Here is a 22,028-nt window from a genome sequence, read left to right as displayed (position 1 = left end):
GGTATCACAGACAGAAGGGGAAGTCGACAAATATTTAAACCACTCACTGCATGACAAGGATGTTTGAGGATATTGTAACACATACTAAGAGCTATGTTATGAAATGTTATGAACATATATATGGTGACACCATATTATGAGTCATCAAAAAATATGAAGAACACATTTTGAAAGACCTATCCACTTCTTGCCATTTGTTTTTATCTTGTTATAATTATCTAATTAAGTAAAAGAAAGGGAAGGAATTTATGTGTAGGCGTTTAATTTAGAAGCTAGGTTTAATCGAACAAGCCCAGACCCCAGTTTGCACTATGCATGCCTCATTTGTGGTGCTGGGCAATTTCTTTATCTTAATATTATATGGGTGTGCGGATGATGGGGGGGGGGGGATGCTTCCAGACACCCTACATAAGGTGGCATCAATAACCTCATGACTACATCTTCCTTTATAAAATCCTACCGTACCAATAATGGAATGTATTGATCGAACCTGTGATAGTACTAGATCAAACTTTTTTTTTGTTACTTAAAATTTTTTTTTACTTTTTTTTTTAACTGTTTTTACTTAAAAATTATGTTTCCTCAATTACATGAATATTCAGCAGTGGTACTTCTCTACCACGCTTCAAAACACTTCTTCTGACAGTACAAAGTATCATGTCTCTTTTTAGATCAAGGTTAGGGAACTGTTCATACTGTCAGCATGACTGCTTCGAAGCATGACATGAGAGGACAGTATACAGTGGTCTTAGCATGAGAAAAGTATCCCATCTGTCTGCTCAAGAAATTACCTAAAATCATATTTTTTTGTCTTAATCTAAACAGCTGGTGTAATTACTTAATTAAACCATTGGTCTGTGTCAATACTTTGGACTTAAATAACCTCACTTTGCTTTTTTTGTGTGTGTGTGTGTTAAAAGGACAACAATCTTGTACGAAAAAAGTACCTCATCATAAAACAAGGGAGGGGTATGGGGAATGGGATGGGGGAGTAGGAGGAAGTGGGTGGAGTTTGATTGCTTCTTAGGGAGAAAAACAAAGGAAAACAGAACTCCAAAGTAGGCTGCCATGTTGCCATCATCGCCATCGACATACATTTTCCTTTGCACCTTTCGAAAAAAAAAAATAATAATGCCACCTCCTGGAATGTGGTGGTGTGATATAAAGCTTGATTTCTGTAAGTACTCCACACGACCCATTGTTTTCATACATCGAATCCATAATTAAAGAAATCCCACTAATGTAAATAATCTGCATATTAAAAACTGCACTAATTAAAACCAACATAACCCTTACAAGTTCCGACTTCATATTCTCCGACAAAATGTCACAACATCGGCTGACATTTGTCTTGACGACTTAGATGGCAATTACGACTGCCATGAGAGAGATTTAAGTGCGGAAAAAATATTTCTACTGCTAACATTTTCAACTTTAAAAGGTGCGTGCATTCAGTCATTCATGCTGTTTGATTATTCATACTCAGGTTTTTATCCCCAAACACCGACCATACCTACAAGAAGAACACATTTACACCCTACGATGCAATCGACCCTTGACCCCCTTTATTTAATTAATTGCCAGGAACTGCTTTGCTTGCAAATAGCCTTCTGGCAGAACAGCCTCCCCCCATCCCCATCCCCCCCCCCCCCAATTTCCCATTTAGAGTATCTAAGATCATTCATTCAAATTACAAGGTATATCAAATTCTCCTTGAAACATTAAAATTTATTCACTATCAATTTTGATAAAAAATGAAACAAAGAAAGATAAACAAGTAGGTTTACAAGAAAATATTTTCTAATATAGAGTTTTTTTTCCTTCCACAATACAAAACGCTGACCGATAAAGATATCCCATTTGCACTCCCTGACATGTCAAATGTTATCACGAAAGTCAGTGACATCTATCTATGTTAAATGGCGACTGCTTGCTCTCCACTGGGACCTGGGCATTCCGTTCAGCTTGGTCCCACCGTCGGCAGACAGGAGATCCACAGCCGTGCCTCTCTCATTCAGACTTTCCCTCTTCAGAGAAAAGCCGGTGCATAAAAGTGCCCTCACAAACATAAACGCGACCATCTAAACAGATACAAATAATACCTACGACTGGTTCTCATCAATAACCCTGAAGTCCGTTGTAAAGCTTGGGCTTCGCGTCCATTTTTAATAAATTTCTGTAAGCTGAAAAGTGACGAGGAAAAAAAGATGATAAAATAATATAAAGAGATAACATGGGGCTGGTAATATTCTTACTCTAAACGGTAACTTAAAGAAATAAAAACAATAAAGTTAACTTGAAAAGATAAATAAACAAACAAATAAACAAACAAAATCAATAAATAAACATTTTCAGACATTGATTCCATAAAATAGAGAAAAATCTTGATCGTCCAATAGAGCAATGACAATCCGTCCGAGATATTTTTGGTTTTAATGGAACATGAAATATCGACCCCAAATTCTGTATGTATGTAGAACCTGTGTAGCAACTCTGAAAACCCTAATATATTATATTGGTACACCCCCAGCCATGAAGTTGGCTGTTGGAATGGATGGCAGAACTAAAAAGACCTGACGATAACCTTTAGTGCAGATTATCCGGTTGTCCTCCGGGTTGCAAACATTAAAATTACTTGCAAACTTTACAGTCAATTTCTTTGTCCTTTTTGCATAAAACAAAGCACCTTTAAAGCCTAGACATAAAGGTCAACAGAATCACACACATCAAACTTGACAACAGTTGAAGGTTTCAAAAAATTCTGTTTTTTAATTTTTGTATCATTATGGGAATCACTGTACTTGAAAAAAAAATTAAATTATCATCATGAGAAAAAAATAATAATTTGGCTGGAAAATTATTTTAAAAAAAATTAATAAAAAAAAAGAAAAGAAAAAAAAGAAAGTTGGACACAACTTATTGGTTAGAACCACAAGTGAACAACTGACCTCAGATAAAAACAATTCCTTCATTCTCAAATTATGCTTATAGAATTAAATATAGGCACTTAATCAATATCTGATAATTTCATTCATTACAAATAGGCAGGCAAGCAGTACTTACTTTCTTTTTCTTCTTCTGAAAGAGCTCCTTTGGGAAATTCTACGTCGAATGTGACTATAAGCGTTCCTAACTGCTGGTTGTTGTCGTAGTTGGGCATGCCCTCGCCTTTTTTACGCATTCTGGCCCCCGGCCAGGTTATTTTATCTCGCATAACGGTTACCTGCAGATCGACCAGATACCAACGATGGGTTAATTTATGCCCGCTTGCCCTTCTTAGGGAACTAAATTCTTGTTGAGAAATTTTTGTATGAGGAACGCCTTTTTCTCATGAGCCCAAAAATCTAATGGCCTGGGGTTTTACTTGGTAAAATACCAAATCAGATGTAGTTGATATACAGAACAGTCTCTCCCTGCCCATCCCCCCTCCAGCCACCAATCTCCCATCTATGACCAACACAGCATTTAAAACATTTGCATCTTGAGCAATTTTATGCCAATCTACTTGTCTCATCTGATCGATTTTTTTACATCAGTTGCATTTACGGAGCACAGATCTTCATGAATGACGACAAAAAAAAAACCCTTTCAAATTGAAGCAAACTTTACAGTATCCCCCTCCCTGCTCTCCCACCCTCCCCCCTCTCCCACCCTCCCCCTCTCCCACCCCTCCCCCTCTCCCACCCTCCCCTGTGATCTACTTATTCAGATCTGTGGTAACAAACCTTGTGCCCATCCAAGTGAGTGATTTCTGTCTCGAATCCAGTCAAGGCATCCTGAAGGGTTATTGTTATATTGGTATAAAGATCATCACCTTTTCTCTCAAATAAAGGATGTCTGTTTTGCAAAATGGAAAGGAAAAGAATAAAAAGGTTAGGAGAGGAACATTTGGCCCAACATGAAGTGACTGACCTTGTCCCAGGTTAATGTGCTGCTGTTTTGTCTCATTTAATATCATATCACTTAATCCCTGCGACTGTCAGCACTTAGTTTCATATTTTAACCCTTAACTCCCCCCTCCCCCTCGCACCCCCTCTCATACTTTGTGCTCATGTCTCATCAGTAATCTGTTCCTTATATCTGTCTCTACTGCATAGCACAGATCTGTTACTGCTGCATGCAATCTTGGTAGGTAGTAGCCATCCCTGCTGTTTAGCATTGAATAAAAAACACCAGAAAGAACTTTCGGACTGATTTCGATAGTAGAGGTAAACGGTCATTGGGACACCACCTATATATATATGATACCATTGTCTACTAAGGCGTACAGGAGAGATAATGGTTCCAATTTTCCTCAAGGGATATGAAAATTATTTCAGCATAATCTGCGAGGCAACAATGCTTGCAAGTAGATGCCCCTCCCCGCCCCCCCCCCCACCCTCCCATCCTCAGTACTGCAGAAGTACTCAGAAGATGTCGATGGGTGGTAACTTTGAAAGACATTGACAATGTTGCACTGTGCCCCAACAGTAGGATGCTGAGGGGACTGCAGCCATGCTGCATAGGGTGAAATCATTTGTGCTGTGCAGTCTCACACAGTAGGGACACAGTTGGCCTGCAGAGGTAATCGCAAGCACCCTTTGATATTGATTCAGCAGCCATGCTGCATAGGCTGAAATCATTTGTGCTGTGCAGTCTCACACAGTAGGGACACAGTCGGCCTGCAGAGGTAATCGCCAGCACTCTTTGATATCGATTCAGCAGCCTGGCTGCAGGGCATTTTGCAGCTGCCGCAGCTTTCCTCATCGATGCTGTGCCTATTTATAGTAATACAGTGTACTCACTTTTGAGTTATAATCCTAAATGTAAGGTCTCCCGATTCACCGTCTATATGGGGTTCACCTGGCGGATAAGGCAAAAGTGGATACGTGGTTATTAATACAATAAATACATAAACATAAATACAAACATGTTACAAAACTATCGCATTCACAGACTTTTGTAAAACCGCAAGAATATCCCCATTTTTAGTGTCTTAGTCCTCCCGCTGAAGATTAGGACAATAGTTACATCAAATCAAGGTTGTTTTTTTTTGGCAACATTTTAGCCAGAGATACTTTTAAAGTTAAAATTAGTTATGATCTTCCGGGCTATTGAAACATGCTACTACAATAAGGTAAGATACTAAACTAGTGAACTATCCACCTTTGTTGATCTGAAGAAGAGATGAGAGGGAACAAAGGACGGGACTTCTCCTGCTTAAATGGTTCACTAAGGCATTCTAATTTAAGGTAACTGTTGTGGCATATATTTTCCTGTAACTGAAAACTGGGGCCTTACACCATGATGGTGGCTTGCCAGAAATTGTTCTTAGAGGTCATCGGCAATGCACCTTAGTATCATCCAATCAGCTACAACCGTCCAAACAGGCTAAACAGGAAGTTTTATGAACCCTGCAACAAGTCACACAACTATTGAGCAATGTAGAAATTTATGACAGTGTTGTATTCAACAAGTCATGCCTTGAGTCACTCAAGTTCCAACCTAACGGAGAATCGGATAAAAAAGTGAGTTTTCTTTTCCCCGATTAAATATGATCGTTAAACGTGACCTGTTCGTACTCACCTTCTCCTATGAACGGATATTCTTGATAATCTCTCATTCCTGGCTCAATCTCTATTTCTAACAGTTTCTCTTCATTAACAAATCTGATTGAAAAATTGCATACAACATAAAAAAAAAGGGGCGTTAGTACAAATATAATTTCATCTTCTCGAAGGATAATTAATCACTGAAAATGTCCACTTTTGATTCTAAATAGAAATTTTGTCAAACCTTGGGAAGTTGTAATTGTACTTATATAGTGACTTTGGTGGTGATATTTCATGTTGCAATGTAATATAGTGTTTCCCTCACAAACTGCAATTTTTTTTCTCCTCTGATATTGGTTGCAATCTATCCAGCTTGGTATCATGTACTTGCAACAGCACATCTGACAATTTTTTTTATCAATTTCTACATTGATGACCACAAAAGGGCAATCCTACATGTTTGCTTTTATTAATCAAACAAAACATGATTATGAATTCAACATGATCTGTCTTTTCTTTCCCGACTGTTTACAATTTTCAATCTGTTCAAATGATATTATTTTTTAAGAAGTTGTTTATGATAGAATCAAAGGGTGCGTTTATATTTCAGGAGAAACAGTGTCACCCCTTGTCATCAGAGATTGAGAAGCCATAAACACAAAGTTCCAAATGAAGAGCCATATAATGTTATGTGTTCACAAAACTCTCAACCGACATCCAGAATAGAAGTGCTACAAACCATGCCTAATGGCAAAAGTAGTAAACTGCTAGTGACAGATGAGAATACTGTATTGTGCGATGCAAGAAATCGATGCCACAGACCTACCAGTAGGTTATAAATTAAAGGGTTTATCAAATTTTCATGAACGAGCGAAAGACGGTTGCTTTGCTTACATCATTTCACAAAGGACGACACTCGTTGAGAATATTGGCAAGCAGAGTCGTGGATAACTGGGTATCGATGATAGTTTCAACTCGAAATATTCATATATCAAACATGAATATTCATATGAAATCAATTAGAAAATGTATAAATGTCCATTATCGCATTGTTCAATATCCTCACGAATGAGATGAATACTTTCAAGAAATTTCACAGTAAATCAATGTTTTGGCATTTTTGAAATGTCGATTTCAAATATTCAATTGTACAAACGACTGGGGAAAAAAATGACCATAGCAGCGATGGAAACCTTGAGGATGAGTTTGTGTACTCACTGGACGTTAGGACATTCATCACACACTTGCTGTTGAGTCATCTGAAATCGGCCCGGACCGAGCTGCATGGTCTTCATCTCCTGGCGGCAATTACACTGCCTGGTACCTTGTGCTTCCTTGGCCACTGGACGGTACCTTACCACCTGCAAGATTTGAAAAACACAAAGAATAACGAAAAATAAAGAAAACACTACATTAATTGATTGACTGATTGACATGTTTTTGTTGCTGATTTTGATTTGAAATGACTTTATTCCTTTTATTACTCTGGATACGTATCTTACTTACATTTGTACTTCTTTAGATTTTACTCTAGTTCAATGTAATTTGCTTCCGGATATTCCCTTATGTAAAGCACTATATAAAATATATATTTATCATTTATGATAATTAATCTAATTATGTTAAGCACAACATAGCTTGTCAACCTGATACGGTCTGTAATCCCTTCCCAGCTAATTAAACAACTTTCTTGCATTCTACAAGATTGGAATATCACACCTTTCAACAACACCGAATCCTATGACTTTGGTTACACTATGAAATTACGGCTGCAGAATATTTAGTCGATTATGAAACAAGCAAGGCAAATTTAAATTAATTTTGAATTTTTTTATTTAATTATAATTTCTGAATCTCACCTCGACAAAGTCTCCGGTATATAATTCTTCTAAAGACACAAACAGGTCCATGACGATAGAATCGCCTGTCGGAATTTCGGGATCTCTTTGATGGCCACCCCCAAATGGAAAATGGAAGTCCCCAAAGAAACTGACAGGATAAGAAAGAAAACTTGTTTGTAATACTTGAGGTAATCACATTCAGCTTTCTTGTGAGTGACAGAAGATGAATGAGTCATTTCCATATAAATCAGCAGATTTTGGAGTATGTTCTTGTGGTTTGACCTCTTCTAAAAATTACCAAATTAAATATGTGCTTGGACCATAATAAAATAAGCATATTCTAAAAAAATTGAGCTATATTGCTTCAAACTTGGCCAAATTATCACACTTTGAAATTTTGTTGCCACCGTGACATTTTGGCATCAATAATTTTCTTGATTTTGGAGGTCTGACTTATCAGCAGTTAAACCATCCTACTACCTTCGTATTCCAGAAGTTCATAGATTACAGTTTATCCCATAAAATGGGTAATAAACAATTTTAGGCTTTAAAAGTATATACTTGTGGACGATTTAGGTCAAGTCAAAAAGTGCCAAAATATTTATTTTGGGTATTTTTGACCTTGAACAAATTGCTATTTTTTGGTATAAATTGCTCAAAATCTATTGCTTTTTTATGATGGTCTAAGCACACAATAAATTTGGTAATTTTATGAAGAGGTCCAGCCACAGCCATCCATGATTTGACACAGTATGACCTGAATGGATATTCAATGGAGACAAATGTAACTCTATACCACTTATTCAGATGAAAACAAATAGCCATAGAAGGGGAGGGGCCCTTCCCTCCACCAAATATGAAATCAATAAAATTGGAAAAAAAAAACCGGAATGGAAGTCAAGGAACTACGAATAGAATATATGAAACTATGCATATGTCACCATGCATGATTGTAAATTTGTGTCACATTACATTGCTTTTTGTTGCAAAGTTCTACAATCTTACCTAGAGAAAGGGTCATGATTTCCGCCTCCACGTTCCTTCAGTCCGTCTTCACCATGCCTATCGTATATTTTTCTCTGATCTTCATCTGATAAGACCTGGTTGACAACAAAAAATTTAATTGTGAAGTACAAAGGCAGAGACACCTTGTGTTATCGTGACAAAGCAGAAGAAGGGGCATGGCATTTTTACTAGAAGTTTCCAACAAAACATGAATAATATGATGTTAGAGCTGTAGTTCCATATCTTCCTTGACAATGGCTTAGAATGGTAATATGAGACTGCATTAAACTGTGGGGATTTGCTTTTTGCACTTCACCAACTTGTTCATCCTTTGGTGTCTTTTCAAGATTTGAAGCAGTGTCATGTAATTGTTTTGGGGCCACAGATTTTCTGTAATCATGGAAATTGGCACAGATCACAAAACATTGATATCATCACAGGAAACTCGTGGAAATTATAATAGTCGGAATATACTCTCATTGTCACTGCAAAAATAGGCGTAGGAGGCGGGGGGGGGGGGGGAGCTGCAGCCCCCCAACCCAAAATTTTTGTGAAAATTTGGGCAATATGCTGAGAATTTTTCAGGCACCTACTGAAAGAAAAATAATTTGCAATGTGTTTTTCAATGGTTAAAGTGATATTATTATTATCTTTATTATTGTAACGACTCCCCCAATAATTCTAACCAATATGGAAGGGTAATAACCCGGCAAATGATAGTATGTTATTGGTATGCACTATGCGGTGTAACAACCGATGCATGCCTATATGATATGCACATTAAGATGTCGAACACGCGAAAAATTTTGGTTATATTTTTCGGGCAAGTCGTTACAGCCCCCCCCCCCCCCAAATCAAATTGGGCTCCTACGCCTATGACTGCAAATGTAACAGAGAAGCTTAATTACCAGCTGATAGAAGTTTGCAAGAAATGTAATCTTTACACACTGTACTGAAATAGTGAATGTCACAACCTTCACATACTATATCCCCAGAAGTGTGCTTTCATTGAATTTAAAGGTCTTTTAGGTGGCTAGGCTAGGGAGTGTATCCTAACACACATGTCAACATAAGGTATTACCATTACACACAATTTAACAGTTAGTTATTGGGCAAAAAGAGTAAAAATGTCAGAATACAAAATGTAACATTGTTGGCACAGGCAATCACAGAATTTGGTAAACATTCATCGACACAGAATTTCAATATTCTTTGTTACCAGGAAGGTTGTTAGTCCTAAATATTACCCAACATTGTTGGCACAGACTATCGCAGAATTCGGAAGCATTCCTTGACACATAATTTCAATATTTTTTTTCCTTACGAGGAAGATTGTTGGTCCTAAATACATAGCACTTCTTATGAAAAACTAGGAACTAGGAACACTAGGAACACTCATGGAGGTACACAACTAGGAACACTCATGGAGTGTTAGCTCAGTGGTTAACGCCGATGCCTTCCAATCATAAAGTCCCTGGTTCGAGTCACTCCAAGATTAATGTATGTCGTCCAGTTACATAGTTGTTGACAATTGACAATTCATAATCATGGACGTTAAATATAAATGTAAGAGACTGACTTCGGTCAGCTTGCAGCTTTGATAAGCCAATGAGGCTTCTTCGCGAGTTCCTGCTTGCAGGAGGATCTAAAATACATACATACATACAACTAAGTTTTCCTGCAGCTCTCTATATACCTCATATGCAGCTCCTAGATCTTTGAACATCTCCTCCGCCTCCGGGTTGCCAGGATTTTTGTCGGGATGGTATTGCATAGCCAGCTTTCGGTAAGCTTTCTTAATTTCCCTCTTGGATGCATTTTTTGAAACTCCCAATATCTTGTAAAAATCCCTCCTGGAAAGTAAGAAAGGTATAGTTCCATTGAGAACTCTCATAGCAAAAAATATATATATATATATCAAAGAGACACATTTTTCATGGTCATTACAGTAAGCCTAAGGGACAAGCGTATCAAGGAGAATGAGTAAATAAATAAGATTACACAATATACTGTTTTCAATGATTTATTTAATATTAATCTCATAATATGGGTTACTCTTGTTCTATTTACAAAGTGTTTTTGACACGTTAATTATTGCTGATGTGGGACCAGCAAATTTGCAACATTTTTCATACCCAGAATGAGAAACGAAAAAGACGGGTTAACTTGGCTCTCTGTTAACATCAGTAAAATGTTCCACAAACTAGTGACAAACTCATGAAAAGGGTTCTGTTTGAAGACACTTGTATACATTAAATGTTGTTTTCTAGACACAAACCCTTCTTAAACATCTAAACAATTCCTTCTGATGTGAAATGTATGTACGTAATACAGACATGTTACAGCTGTTGCCTTGAATCTCTTAGTAAGTGATGTGTACAGTTTCTGATTGATGTCCTAGTTATCATGATTTGTCACAAGTTGGGAGAATATTGGTCAACAGATTACTGGATGTTGAGCAGTACAGATGTGGTAAAGGAAAAGTTCCCATAACAAATGTAATGGCCATTTAAGTCCCACTATTTAGTCCATTATAGGCACAAAATGATTCCTAACTCTACAATCATTTTTGGTACGTTTGTGTAGTAAAAATCACACAATCATGACCATTTACTTTTCATCTAAAAATGTTGCTCCTTTCTTTGAGACTTAGTAAATGGAGAATTCAAACCTAAATACTGTGTATGTACTTTGCTATTATTTTGGTGGAGATGAAAACATTAATCAGACACTTGGGTGGGCAGATCTGTATTGGACTCTCTGTTCATAACTGTGCATTAAGTTATATGGTTGGCCTACGTATTTCATCATTTCATCCCTGAACCTTGGCCTAGCAATCTTTTCTAAGAAGTAAGATTGTACAATACTCACTAAAGTTATCCAGTCATTCCACTTCATTTAGTGCTAGCCTAAGTTAACGGCGGCCTACGCCAGTGTGACTTACAGTGTCACAGTTAGCAAATGCTTTGAATATTATGACACTTATGAAATATGAGTAAACAAACCAAATCAGTGCACTGTCCTACTCCTAGCCAGAAATTTCAAGAAACAAAGAACTTATTTTAAGGTTGTCTGCTTACGGTTAGACCTAAATAAACTTGCATCATTACTTTATGAGGATGGTATCCATATACTTGCAACGTAGGCATAGACTATCTATCCTACAGACTAGTACAGTACTTGTAATGATAACTTGTATACGCCTACATTGTGTACGGAATAGCGCTACAGGCCTAGCGTTACAAATAGCGTTGCTTTGCGTAGATACTTCACGTTAGGCAATGTACGAAAGACACATGAATTTTTAAAATCGCAAGTTTCTTTTTCATGGGGCATTGAATACTATTTTTATGTCAACTTATAAAATCAAATTGCAGATATCAATTACTAGGTCGTATTTCTTAGCAACTTATATGGACGTACCCTGCAAACACCAACACACAAACTTGTAGAACGAAAAAGCATACACCGGCTAGGGACGTCGCCATGTTGTTAAACACGTCTTGTAATTTCATTGGTCGATTGTGCCAAAGTTTACTCGTGTATTTACGCTACCGGTAGCAGATTGATTGTAGATTATGCATTACACACATGATCATGTCGTGAGGTTAGCACACGTGTATCTACTATTAGCTACAGTGATTCCAAAACGGTATGAGTTTTAATTAGGAAAATAGATAACTCTCCAATAGAAAGACACATACTCAAAAGCTTGCATATAAGTACAGGCTGTCAATTTTCGCTTTTAAAAATCGTCCAGCTGACTGATAGGAATGAAGCGTTGTGGGAGGGGTGCTGCCGTGGGGTCTTTGAAACCAAACCCGTGTATGGGTGGTCTGGGGTTAACCCCTCACCCCTCCCCCAAGTTAAACGGCTCATTCTAAGACGTATTTGGACTATAATTTAGCTAAATATAGATATCTCTAAACGGATGTTGTGCTTATAAATAAACATAATTTTTAAAATCCTCCGGACTGATTTAGGTAGAGGCCTGAACATATATATTGAATATTATCAAAGGCGAGTCAAGGATGTTGTAAATGATGGGGGCTGAATGGAGGTCACTAAAGCCATCTCCCATGCTGGGGAGGAAAGTAAAGAAAAAAAAACTTATTTAGACTTCAAATTAGGCCGAAACGCAAGGTTTTTGCAAATAACTACTAGTACTTGTTGTGAGGTTATTACAGGATAGGCGTGAGGGTAGACCCTGGCTCAGTGGTCCAGTTCTTTCCCGGCTGAATGCTTATTGTTGAGAAGTGGAATAAGTCACACACTGACATCGTAAAATGTTCACAGCAAGTTAGGATATAGGTTAAACTATAAGGGCTTCAGAATTGTACCTCCATACTTTAGCATGCAAAAGCCTTCTAAAATACAGGCTCCATGGAGGATCTGACACTCCAAATTATCCCTACATGGTAATAATTTGTTGATATCTGCATGTGACCATACCGTAAGGGGTGGGGTGGGGGGGGGGACATTCCACATAAATGGTTGGTGCTCCCTGTCATGCATTGTGCCCCCAAATGGAAGAAAAGAGCATGCAAAAAAAATCTATGACTTCTAATAACCATAATTTCTGCTGACTTTGAAGCTGATATAATTTATAGAAATGATCGCAACCGGTAAACTTCAGGCCCTGTGTCTGTCCCATCACCACCACAACTTGGTCCTATGTCGGTCCCCAGTGGGCTTACCTAGAATATTTGGCACCCCGGGCGGATCCTTCATTTGTCACCCCGTGTAGGAAATGCCATCCTGATGGAGGGGTCTAAGAGGTGGGGGATCCTCTCCAAGTTAAATAATTCTTTTTATGTAGGGTGGCTTAGATGCAAAATGGTGTTATCGTTGGCAAAGCTTTGAACTGGGTCTATGTTTATTAGGAATTATCATTCTTTAGTGAATGTGTCTTGATATTTCCGGTTGTTTGCTCAAAATACGGCCAAACAGACTATACTTCTAAACGGCTACATTTCAGCCAAAAAAATTTTTCCTGTAATTTTTGGGCCAAAAAATTATCAATAATGAGAATCGAGAGCCCCATTTCCAAGAGGCTACCCCCTCATTTGTAACGGTACCTGGGCAAGCCGACTCCTCTTATTTTATTGTGGGGGCCGGGGGATGCTATGGCTTGGCACCTCCCTTGGCTGGTACCCGGGAGGACGGCCTCCGCCCCCCCCTCAGTAATCCACCGTCGGTCCCCTCGGATCGCACGCCGACATGATTCCCGGTATTCAGTGCCCCAAATGCTTCCCTCATTCTGCTAGCAACCCCCTTCCCCAAATGTCTGTCGACGTCACTGTGACGTAGGACGTATTTCACGTGAATAGGTTACGATATGTGGTTCTGGCCACGCCAAGTTTTTAACCAAGTATGTCAAAGATATAGACCGTTCCAATATTACTTGATCCAAGCTGTACCATTGGGTTTCCTTACATTAATGTTTGTTCTATTAAACCTTGCCCGTCTTCCCACATAATTTATAGATCTTTGTTGATATTATTTTATTGATGAACCCACGGAGAACTCTTTGTAGCTATCTTGTATTCAGTTAAATTAAATTAAACATGTTGCCAATTATGAAATGCAGTGAAACTTGAAGGGAACACAAACCAACTATCTTTTTTGGGTGAGTTATATATGACATAGCCTATCAGTTTTTGTCAGTGAACAACTACCTGCCCAAATTAGCTAGAAAATATAGTTGCTTCGTTTGGGAGATATTCTAGTTTAAAAGTCGCGTCTGGGGAATGGGGGGGGGAGGGGGTGGGGTGGAGTCATTTTGTAAATCTGTTCGAGTAGTATAGTATGTGGTTTTCGAACCATTTTGTGGTGGGAAAATCAAAAGAGTTAGCAGCGTCCCCCCCCCCCCCATTTTGTCATTACGGTCAGTAATTGATTTTGATAACATGTATAAAAGTAAACATACATATTGTCAAAGTATATCTAGGTATTTATGTTTTGTTTTTTATAAAAGTATACTAGTTACATTTAAGTTAAAAGAACTTAAAGCCGGATATCGTGTACCAATGACAATAAGTATTAGATAATATCACTGAAAATGTCACTCAGAAATGAAGAGAAAAAAATGACAAACAGGAATGAATGGCAAAGGGAAAGGTTAATACCAACAACGAACAAGTAATAGATAGGCAAATAAGATTATGCTTAGGCGATATTTAAAGGAATGGATAGTTTTAGCTTCTTTCATATAGGTAAGGTAAGGTAAGCTTTTGTAAAGCAACGAAAATATATTTCAGTAGATTTACAATCTGAACTTAACGATAGGATTTGCAGAACGCGTGATTAAAGTAACAAGTACTATATAGTTGTCACCCAAAAGGCTTTTCAATCACATAGTATACACTGACACTTACAGATATAGCCTAACGATTTGAAATGAGGTCATATCGAACTATATTTCAGTACTTTAATATGGTTTAGATCAGGGGTTCCCTAACTGGGGTGCATGAACCCCCAGGGGTTGCGTGAGTCCATCCCAGGGGGTTCGTGAGACGAAAGTCAAAACTAGAGTACTTCTTTTGAACTAAAACCTGATATATCATATAATTTAGTAATGTACAAAAGTCGTATACCGGTACCTATTTACAAACTCTTTCGCGTTCCATACGCATATGTTGCCATATAGTTGTACCGTACCGTTTATGTGATAAATAACTGAATTATGAAACAGACACAGGCCGCATGACTTTGGTGAAGTTGGTGTACGCATGACAGTACGTCGTGAAGATAAAGAGCTGATCTGATCTTGAAGTTTCCAAATAAATATTTGTTCATCTCTTCTTTTTTTTTTCCATTTCAATATTACACTTTGTACTTGATCTTTTACGAAGCACTGTTTAGCGTATTATAACATAATAATGACTCAGATCGTGTCTCGAAAAGTTGGGGGTTCGTGGACAACTCTGACATCCACAGGGGGTTCGTGGGGGATAAAGTTAGGGAAACCCTGGTTTTGATGAATGATTAGCTAAGAAAGTCTCTCGGTGCACACTGAATCTACAAGAAACGTTGACATGCTAAAAGGGTTTATAACTTACGGAAAATATGTCAGTTTAGCTCATACAGTTTGGGTACTGCACGTGTATTTGTGTAACTTCAAACAGTTTTGACATGCAACAATGCGAAGAAATGATTGTAAGCCTAGTTTTGGGTGTCTGTCTGGTGAACTTAGAATATCGGCATTAGGGGGATGAATATGCATTACTTTTGAAGCTGAACACGAGACACACCCACTACATGACTCATATTATTTCCACTGTTAAAATTTACCAACATTCATAACCGCCTAAGTCACTGTATATAGATTAACAATTTACTAGCTGTACATTATAAGCATTATATCACAGGACCTATACCGCTTAATTCTATGAAGGGACTGGATTGGAGGAAAGAGAAACAGACAGAGAAGGTAACCTGTAGTCATTAATTGAATAATACGGTGTTTTCTGTAGATATTTCATGCTCAACATTAGGACATGATATATATATCACTCTGTGCCGATATATCATCTATAGTCTGGGATTACTGTATTACCATTTCTTCTGTACACCTGTTTATAATCTTTATACTGACAAAGAATTCACTTATTCAATTTCCCACGACATTTCTACAGACATTTCATACTAAACGTTATAGTTCCTTTCTTTCTGCTTTTTGTCTTGTTGCTTTAGTTGTTTCTAATCCTTCTTGTTTTGTTAAAGATCTGCTTTATTGGCTCCAATTATAGCACGCTATAGCTAGGATAGTCTTGTGATTACGTAATCGACCTGCCACGGTCGTAAATCGACCTCTGACTCTACAATTAGCCTGCGTAGCTTCTTAACACCATTCGGCTCTTTGTGTCAAGATTGTGTGGAAACATGTTCATGTCTACAGTGTAGTTAATCATACAGCCTTCACACAAAGACCCTCATACAAGAAAAAATATGTGGCAGGCGTTGCAGACTAATTGGTAAAAAGAGGTCATTTTATGACCAAGGCAGGTCGATTACGTAATCTCAAGAAACTTTACCATGATAGCGTGCTATAGTTGGGGTCTATACAACAGACCTTTAAGCATGTTCTAGCTCGACTTTAAAACACTTACTAATATACAGTAAAATCTCTTTGGTGGCCATAACTGACACAAAGCGCAACTTTGCAGATGCTAAATTATAACTGTCTTTTTTCTCCTCACCTTTTAATTCGTATACATTATGACTCCTTAACCTTCCCATTTTATCAAAGGTTAGTGTATATAATTTCCTTTGATCGAGTATTTCGATTTATAACTGCCTGAATGCTACAGTAAAGAATTCGTTACTTTATTTTGCTCTTTCTCAGGCTACATTCAACGCTTTATCACAAAAACCTACTATTAATTCCTTCATCATTATTACCCTTTAAGCTTGTGCTGATATGCTAACCATTGGGAGGTAACCGTTTCCATATACGTGTAGTGGTTGTTTCTTATATTACAGTCCTTAACTTGTTTAGGGGGGGGGGGGAGGCACCGTAACAACTTATTTTATGGTATTTTATGGCACTATTATATAGTATTTAGCTATAGTTCTTTAAACATGACCTGAATTTTAATATTTCATAAGTATGTTAAAATTTAAAGTATCTTATTTATTTTTTAAAGAAAAATATTTTTATGCATAGTTTCGTCATGATTTTTGACGATGATGTCATCTCACTGAATATTCATTTGACCCATCTTGACCCTCCTTACTCATTAAACCATATATAAGTGTTGCATTTACTCTTACCTTAACTACTCATCAGATCAACGAAAGTACAAACACCGGCATTGGACTAACTTCCTGTATACGCTCAGAACCTACCGCTGTTCCGTAGCTATTACTCCCTCCCTCTGTAACTGCCCTCCCTCTGTAACTGTCCTCCGGTAACATATGAGAGCCAATTGGGGGTAGGAAGGGGGGGGGGGGGTGTTAGGAGAGTGTTATAGGTGCTGATTATCAGTGCACATTTGGTGTCTTTCTGTAGATATATATTAAATTCGCCTAAAATAACTTGACCTTACATTGCTCGTTTCATTGATGTAGACCTTATCTTATATGATATTTCATATATCTGCATATTCATAACCTGCTGAGCTTTCAATGACAATAATCAGTTGGTTAATTTTCATGCCATAATTATACATATTAATCTGATGGGATCTGTGCTTAGATCATTGTGTTTGATTCTCTCCTCTCCCACCCTCTCCCATCCTCTCCCCTTTTTCATTTAATTGACAGGATGTACGGTAATGTCTTAATGTCAGATTACCCGTATAGATTTCGCAAAAAACAGTTTGAAATTTTTCATCAAACATTTCTTTCAAATAATGACTGAGATATATTAAAAGTTTCTAGAAAAAATCAAACAATCTAAAGTACATACCATGGCGGTTCTTAACCCACCATCAGTTACATTATAATGTCATATAACTGAGGAGAGTATTAATAAAGGTCCAATTTTTGTGGCGATTACGAAAATAAAAAAAAAAATTACTCACCTTTAGTTTTCCAAACCGCGGTAGACTACCATGGCCTCAACCGGAACAATTTGACACTTTAAAAGTGATTTGGAGATACGAGCAACGGAAAATAACATGACAAATGACGACACCAAAGTTTATGAAAGTTCAAACTTTTAATAAGAATTTTTTTTTCTCACATATATTAAAATATAATTGGTTTTTCTTTCCCCCGTGTACGTTCTGCAACTCTCTAACACTTTTCTTTCTTATAGTTAAATTGGAAAAATATGTGTCGCTCCCTCCAGCTCAGAAAAAAAGGTTCGTTGCACCGATGGGGACAGATTAAGGGAGCAGCTTATCATAATAAATTAATAATAATAATAATAATCATCATAATAATACGCAGTTAATTTTACGACTCTCAAGCGATCACAAATGTGGGAGAAACACGCGAGGGCTTATGGATTATAACTAACATGTCGGGTGGCTTCCAATTCAACATTTTAAATCAAATTTGGAATCCTTTTCAATTCAGAAAGTTATTTCAGATGGGAAAACCGTAGATTGCTTCTTGGATGAAAAACCCACCTTACTATGACCCGGCCCGGTGAATCGAACCCTCCCGATTGCTAAGCCTCATTGCTTCAAATGCCATGGCCGCCTTTATCCACTTGGCCCCTTCCGTCAGAAAAGTAAGCAGATTTGTATGATGTTCTTCACCACCAAGGAAAATAAGAAGTCATATCCTACAGCACATTCATGTGGACTCGAAGTGCACCTTCCTAGCGGGATATCAGAGTTAACAGGAGTTCCAATCGATAACGTTAGAGGCATGGTTTTGTTCTTCCGGATTTGACAATGATGTGACTGTTAATATCATTTAACATGTGAAATAAAACCCTCCAAAAACAAGTGAAATTCCCAGCAGAACTGTTCAATTCATAGTTTCCAACTTGTTCGTTTTGAAGAGTTTGAAAATATGGGAGAAAGGGAGTCAATGTAATGCGTGAATAATAAGGCCTATATGGGCTCAGCTTCTTAAAAACTTGAAATTTTAAAGGAAAAACAACTTGAACTCGCCATTTCCATGTGTCATTTCTTTCATACTACCTAAATATAGAATACTAATATTGACTCTTTGTTATATGTTGCAAAAGTATGATCCATAATGTTTCTGGTTTGCTTAGTAGACAGCTATAGGACTCCACAGATATCAGCATTTCATTAGTCCATAAATTGGCTCATTTAGCGTTCCACAGGAAGTATTTACCCAGAGGACATATAGCATGTCTACGTGATCAGCTATATATCGCACTGTAACATCTGGTTGCAATTGATTACTCCATAAATGTACTTTGAATCATCAGAAGTAATCAGTAGTAAACTCTGGTGGTAATGGGTCATAACACTTAGCATAATGATATACAATCGGCTGCTTTCAATATGACTTTGGCAACCGCGTATTTGTGAAAGAAATTATTGAATGAAAACATGCAGCTTGAATATACTTGTCCACGGAGCACAACACTCTCCTTGAAATACCCATGCATATGACAGTTTCCTTTTAAGAACTTCATTGTTATCATGGTACAGGATGGGGGTGGGGTGGGAGAAGTGGGAGAAAGCAACCCTCCCCTCAATGATTGTTCCTTGTCAGTCACTGAAAAATGACGAGGATGTTACACTACACTGTGCTACGTTTCTTTTATATCATTGTGATTTGATCAGTTTGTTTTAGTAGTTCATTGACTCCAGATCAGATTCTATACAGCTTCTTCTACAAAACATTCTTTAACATCGAGATATAATAGATCATTTGGTCTTCTTCGATAAACTGCATGTTAAACCCCCAATGGTAAACTCATAAGAAGTTCTGTTGTTCATCTGTCAACTTTACCCCACCCCACCCCACCCCCACCCCACCCCACCCCTCCCCTCCCCTCCCCCAGTAGGACATTGACACTTGGATTGTCTTGACTAGACCCAGCAGCTTGCAAGAGCGGCACGTGTATCCACATCCTCCTAGTAGGATAAAAAATGAAACATTTGATGAAATTAGCCATTATTGAGAAATCTAGAGTCACTGCGAGCTGGAATATGACCTTGAGGTCAGTCAAGAGATGGAGTCATTAAGAGGTACTACTGACTTCCATGCAATCGAGCCTTTATCAAGAATATGTTTAAGTTCACATTAAATGTATCTATATTAATAAAAAAAACCCAAACACATTGAGTTCATAGTTCATACCCATAGCCACAATCAAGACCAAAAATACCAACACTAAATGGGGTAGTAATATTGGGTTGAAATTCCAATTATTCCATACAGTAACATATCGCCACCTGACTATGGCTTTTTTGTACTCTTTTATAGGACCCTTATGTACTTAATAATAATAATAATAATCAGTTGTTATTTTTACGACGCTTAAGCGACCAAAAATGTGGGAGAAACCCGCAAGGGCTTATGGAATACAACTTACACGTCGGGTGGCTTCCAATTCAACATTTTAACTGAAATTTGGAATCTTACTTTAACAAGTTGTTCTATAGCAATACAGTTTAGGAATCTATGTTATATTGACCTGGCACACACAACAGCAAACGTCTCGAACAGAAAAAAGACCAATCACCTTTGTAAATAACCTCTAAAGGATGCCCGCGATCTACTACCCCAGTGTGCCATAGCTGCAATGGTGATCTGTTGTGTTCTGTACGGATTTCCTGCTGGATAAAACTCGGCTTAACAAGCATCTAGTCGTTGTTGAATAATTGGAAGAAACACGTAGTGACGAGCTACCAAATGAATGTCATTACTGCAATCTAGCACCCCCGTGTCTTCCTATCTTGCAAAAGAGATTGTAGAATTTACTGATTCATCCCTGGGGAAAAAAGACAGAAAGCCAGTTTGGGCTTAGCGAAAGCCTTGAAATTTAATTGAGAACATTTCTACAGTAACACTACACACAGAAATTTTAAGGGGTGACATCATTGACTTCAAGTGATCAGCAACACCGAACCAACAGATCAATTATCAAGTTCATTCATGATTAACTTCACGAGTTTGCGTGTTTACAATGATTTTAGACGTTGTCTTCTGTTGACCTCAATGACCTTGAACTGCACAGAAAACATAAAGCATTCTTATGTGGATCTATATGATACCAAGTATGAAGCTTAACCAAAGCTTTACTTTTTTTCACAAAGAATTCACATTTTGGGCACCTATAGTTACCGTTGCCCTCCACCGAGTTCAATACGATGGTTGAACTAAGGCACAGTGACGTTGTACATACCATGTATAGGTTTCATACCACAATGAATTGCTCCCATTGACTTACACACTAAACTCGTCACTTTGCCAAGGCCCCTAGAGCATAGATAGAAGTATTCAACTGACATGTCCTACCCACTATATGATAGCTGCAGGCCGCGGGCTATCAAAACACATTCCACTTTTGGCATCATGAACGTTTAGATATTTAGTTAGAACATGGAGGTAAAACAGATCCATGGTTAGAGAAGAGCTCAAAGTTTATCATAGTACTCCCTATAACCCATCTGCCAGCTGTCGCTGTGTAATCTTCTTGTCTCCACCAAGATGTTCTAAAATACCTTAAATCACCTTCAAATCCTCTTGATTTTTAGACCATTTATTTCATCCTCTTTAACATTCAAGCAATGAAAAAGAATGGTGATGACTCAGAAAATGCCAAAAAAAAACAACAACAACAAAACAATACAGTAGGTCACTTTAGGGCTATTTTCCGGCAATGGTTAACCTCTCAGTCGGATGTGCACTGCTCTAACTTGTAGTGTGCACGATACCTGTACGAACGTCAATCAAGATGTATGCCTATACTATTTGAGTTACCATGTTTACAAGGTTGTTCGTCACGTCATATATTGCTGCCATGCACATACTAACTCAATGAGGGGGTTGGGTGGGGGTCGGGTGGTGCTAACAACATTGTTCCAGCTAGCTAGGTATGTAGTATTGTACAGCTTTTTAATTTGATTCCCTTTATTAACCAATTTCGAATTAAATGATGAAATTTTGGCGACCAATAAAATCTCAACATTTAAGAGTATATTCTGTAATAATTGTAAATAAAGCAATGTCATTGAACGATATTGTGAGTATTATCATTTCACTTAAA

The 22,028-nt window shown here is 37.7% G+C and overlaps 1 protein-coding gene across 1 annotated transcript; it reads right to left on the bottom strand.

The window, feature by feature from the left end:
* Window positions 1-1,702: 1,702 nt before the first annotated feature.
* LOC139964745 (dnaJ homolog subfamily B member 11-like) lies at window positions 1,703-11,957 on the bottom strand. Its single transcript, XM_071966676.1, has 10 exons — window positions 11,801-11,957; window positions 10,074-10,230; window positions 8,378-8,472; window positions 7,391-7,520; window positions 6,750-6,892; window positions 5,566-5,648; window positions 4,785-4,842; window positions 3,726-3,837; window positions 3,064-3,223; window positions 1,703-2,183 (listed from the first exon to the last, which is right to left on the bottom strand). The coding sequence occupies exons 1-10, from the start codon at window positions 11,890-11,892 to the stop codon at window positions 2,119-2,121; spliced, it is 1,095 nt and encodes a 364-aa protein (XP_071822777.1). The 5' UTR covers window positions 11,893-11,957; the 3' UTR covers window positions 1,703-2,118.
* Window positions 11,958-22,028: the final 10,071 nt, after the last annotated feature.

This window comes from Apostichopus japonicus, chromosome 23 (genome assembly GCF_037975245.1).
Source record: "Apostichopus japonicus isolate 1M-3 chromosome 23, ASM3797524v1, whole genome shotgun sequence".
Taxonomy (NCBI): Eukaryota; Metazoa; Echinodermata; class Holothuroidea; order Aspidochirotida; family Stichopodidae; genus Apostichopus; species Apostichopus japonicus.
Note: the sequence above shows the minus strand (reverse complement) of the source record. Positions and strands in the feature narration are given on the sequence as shown.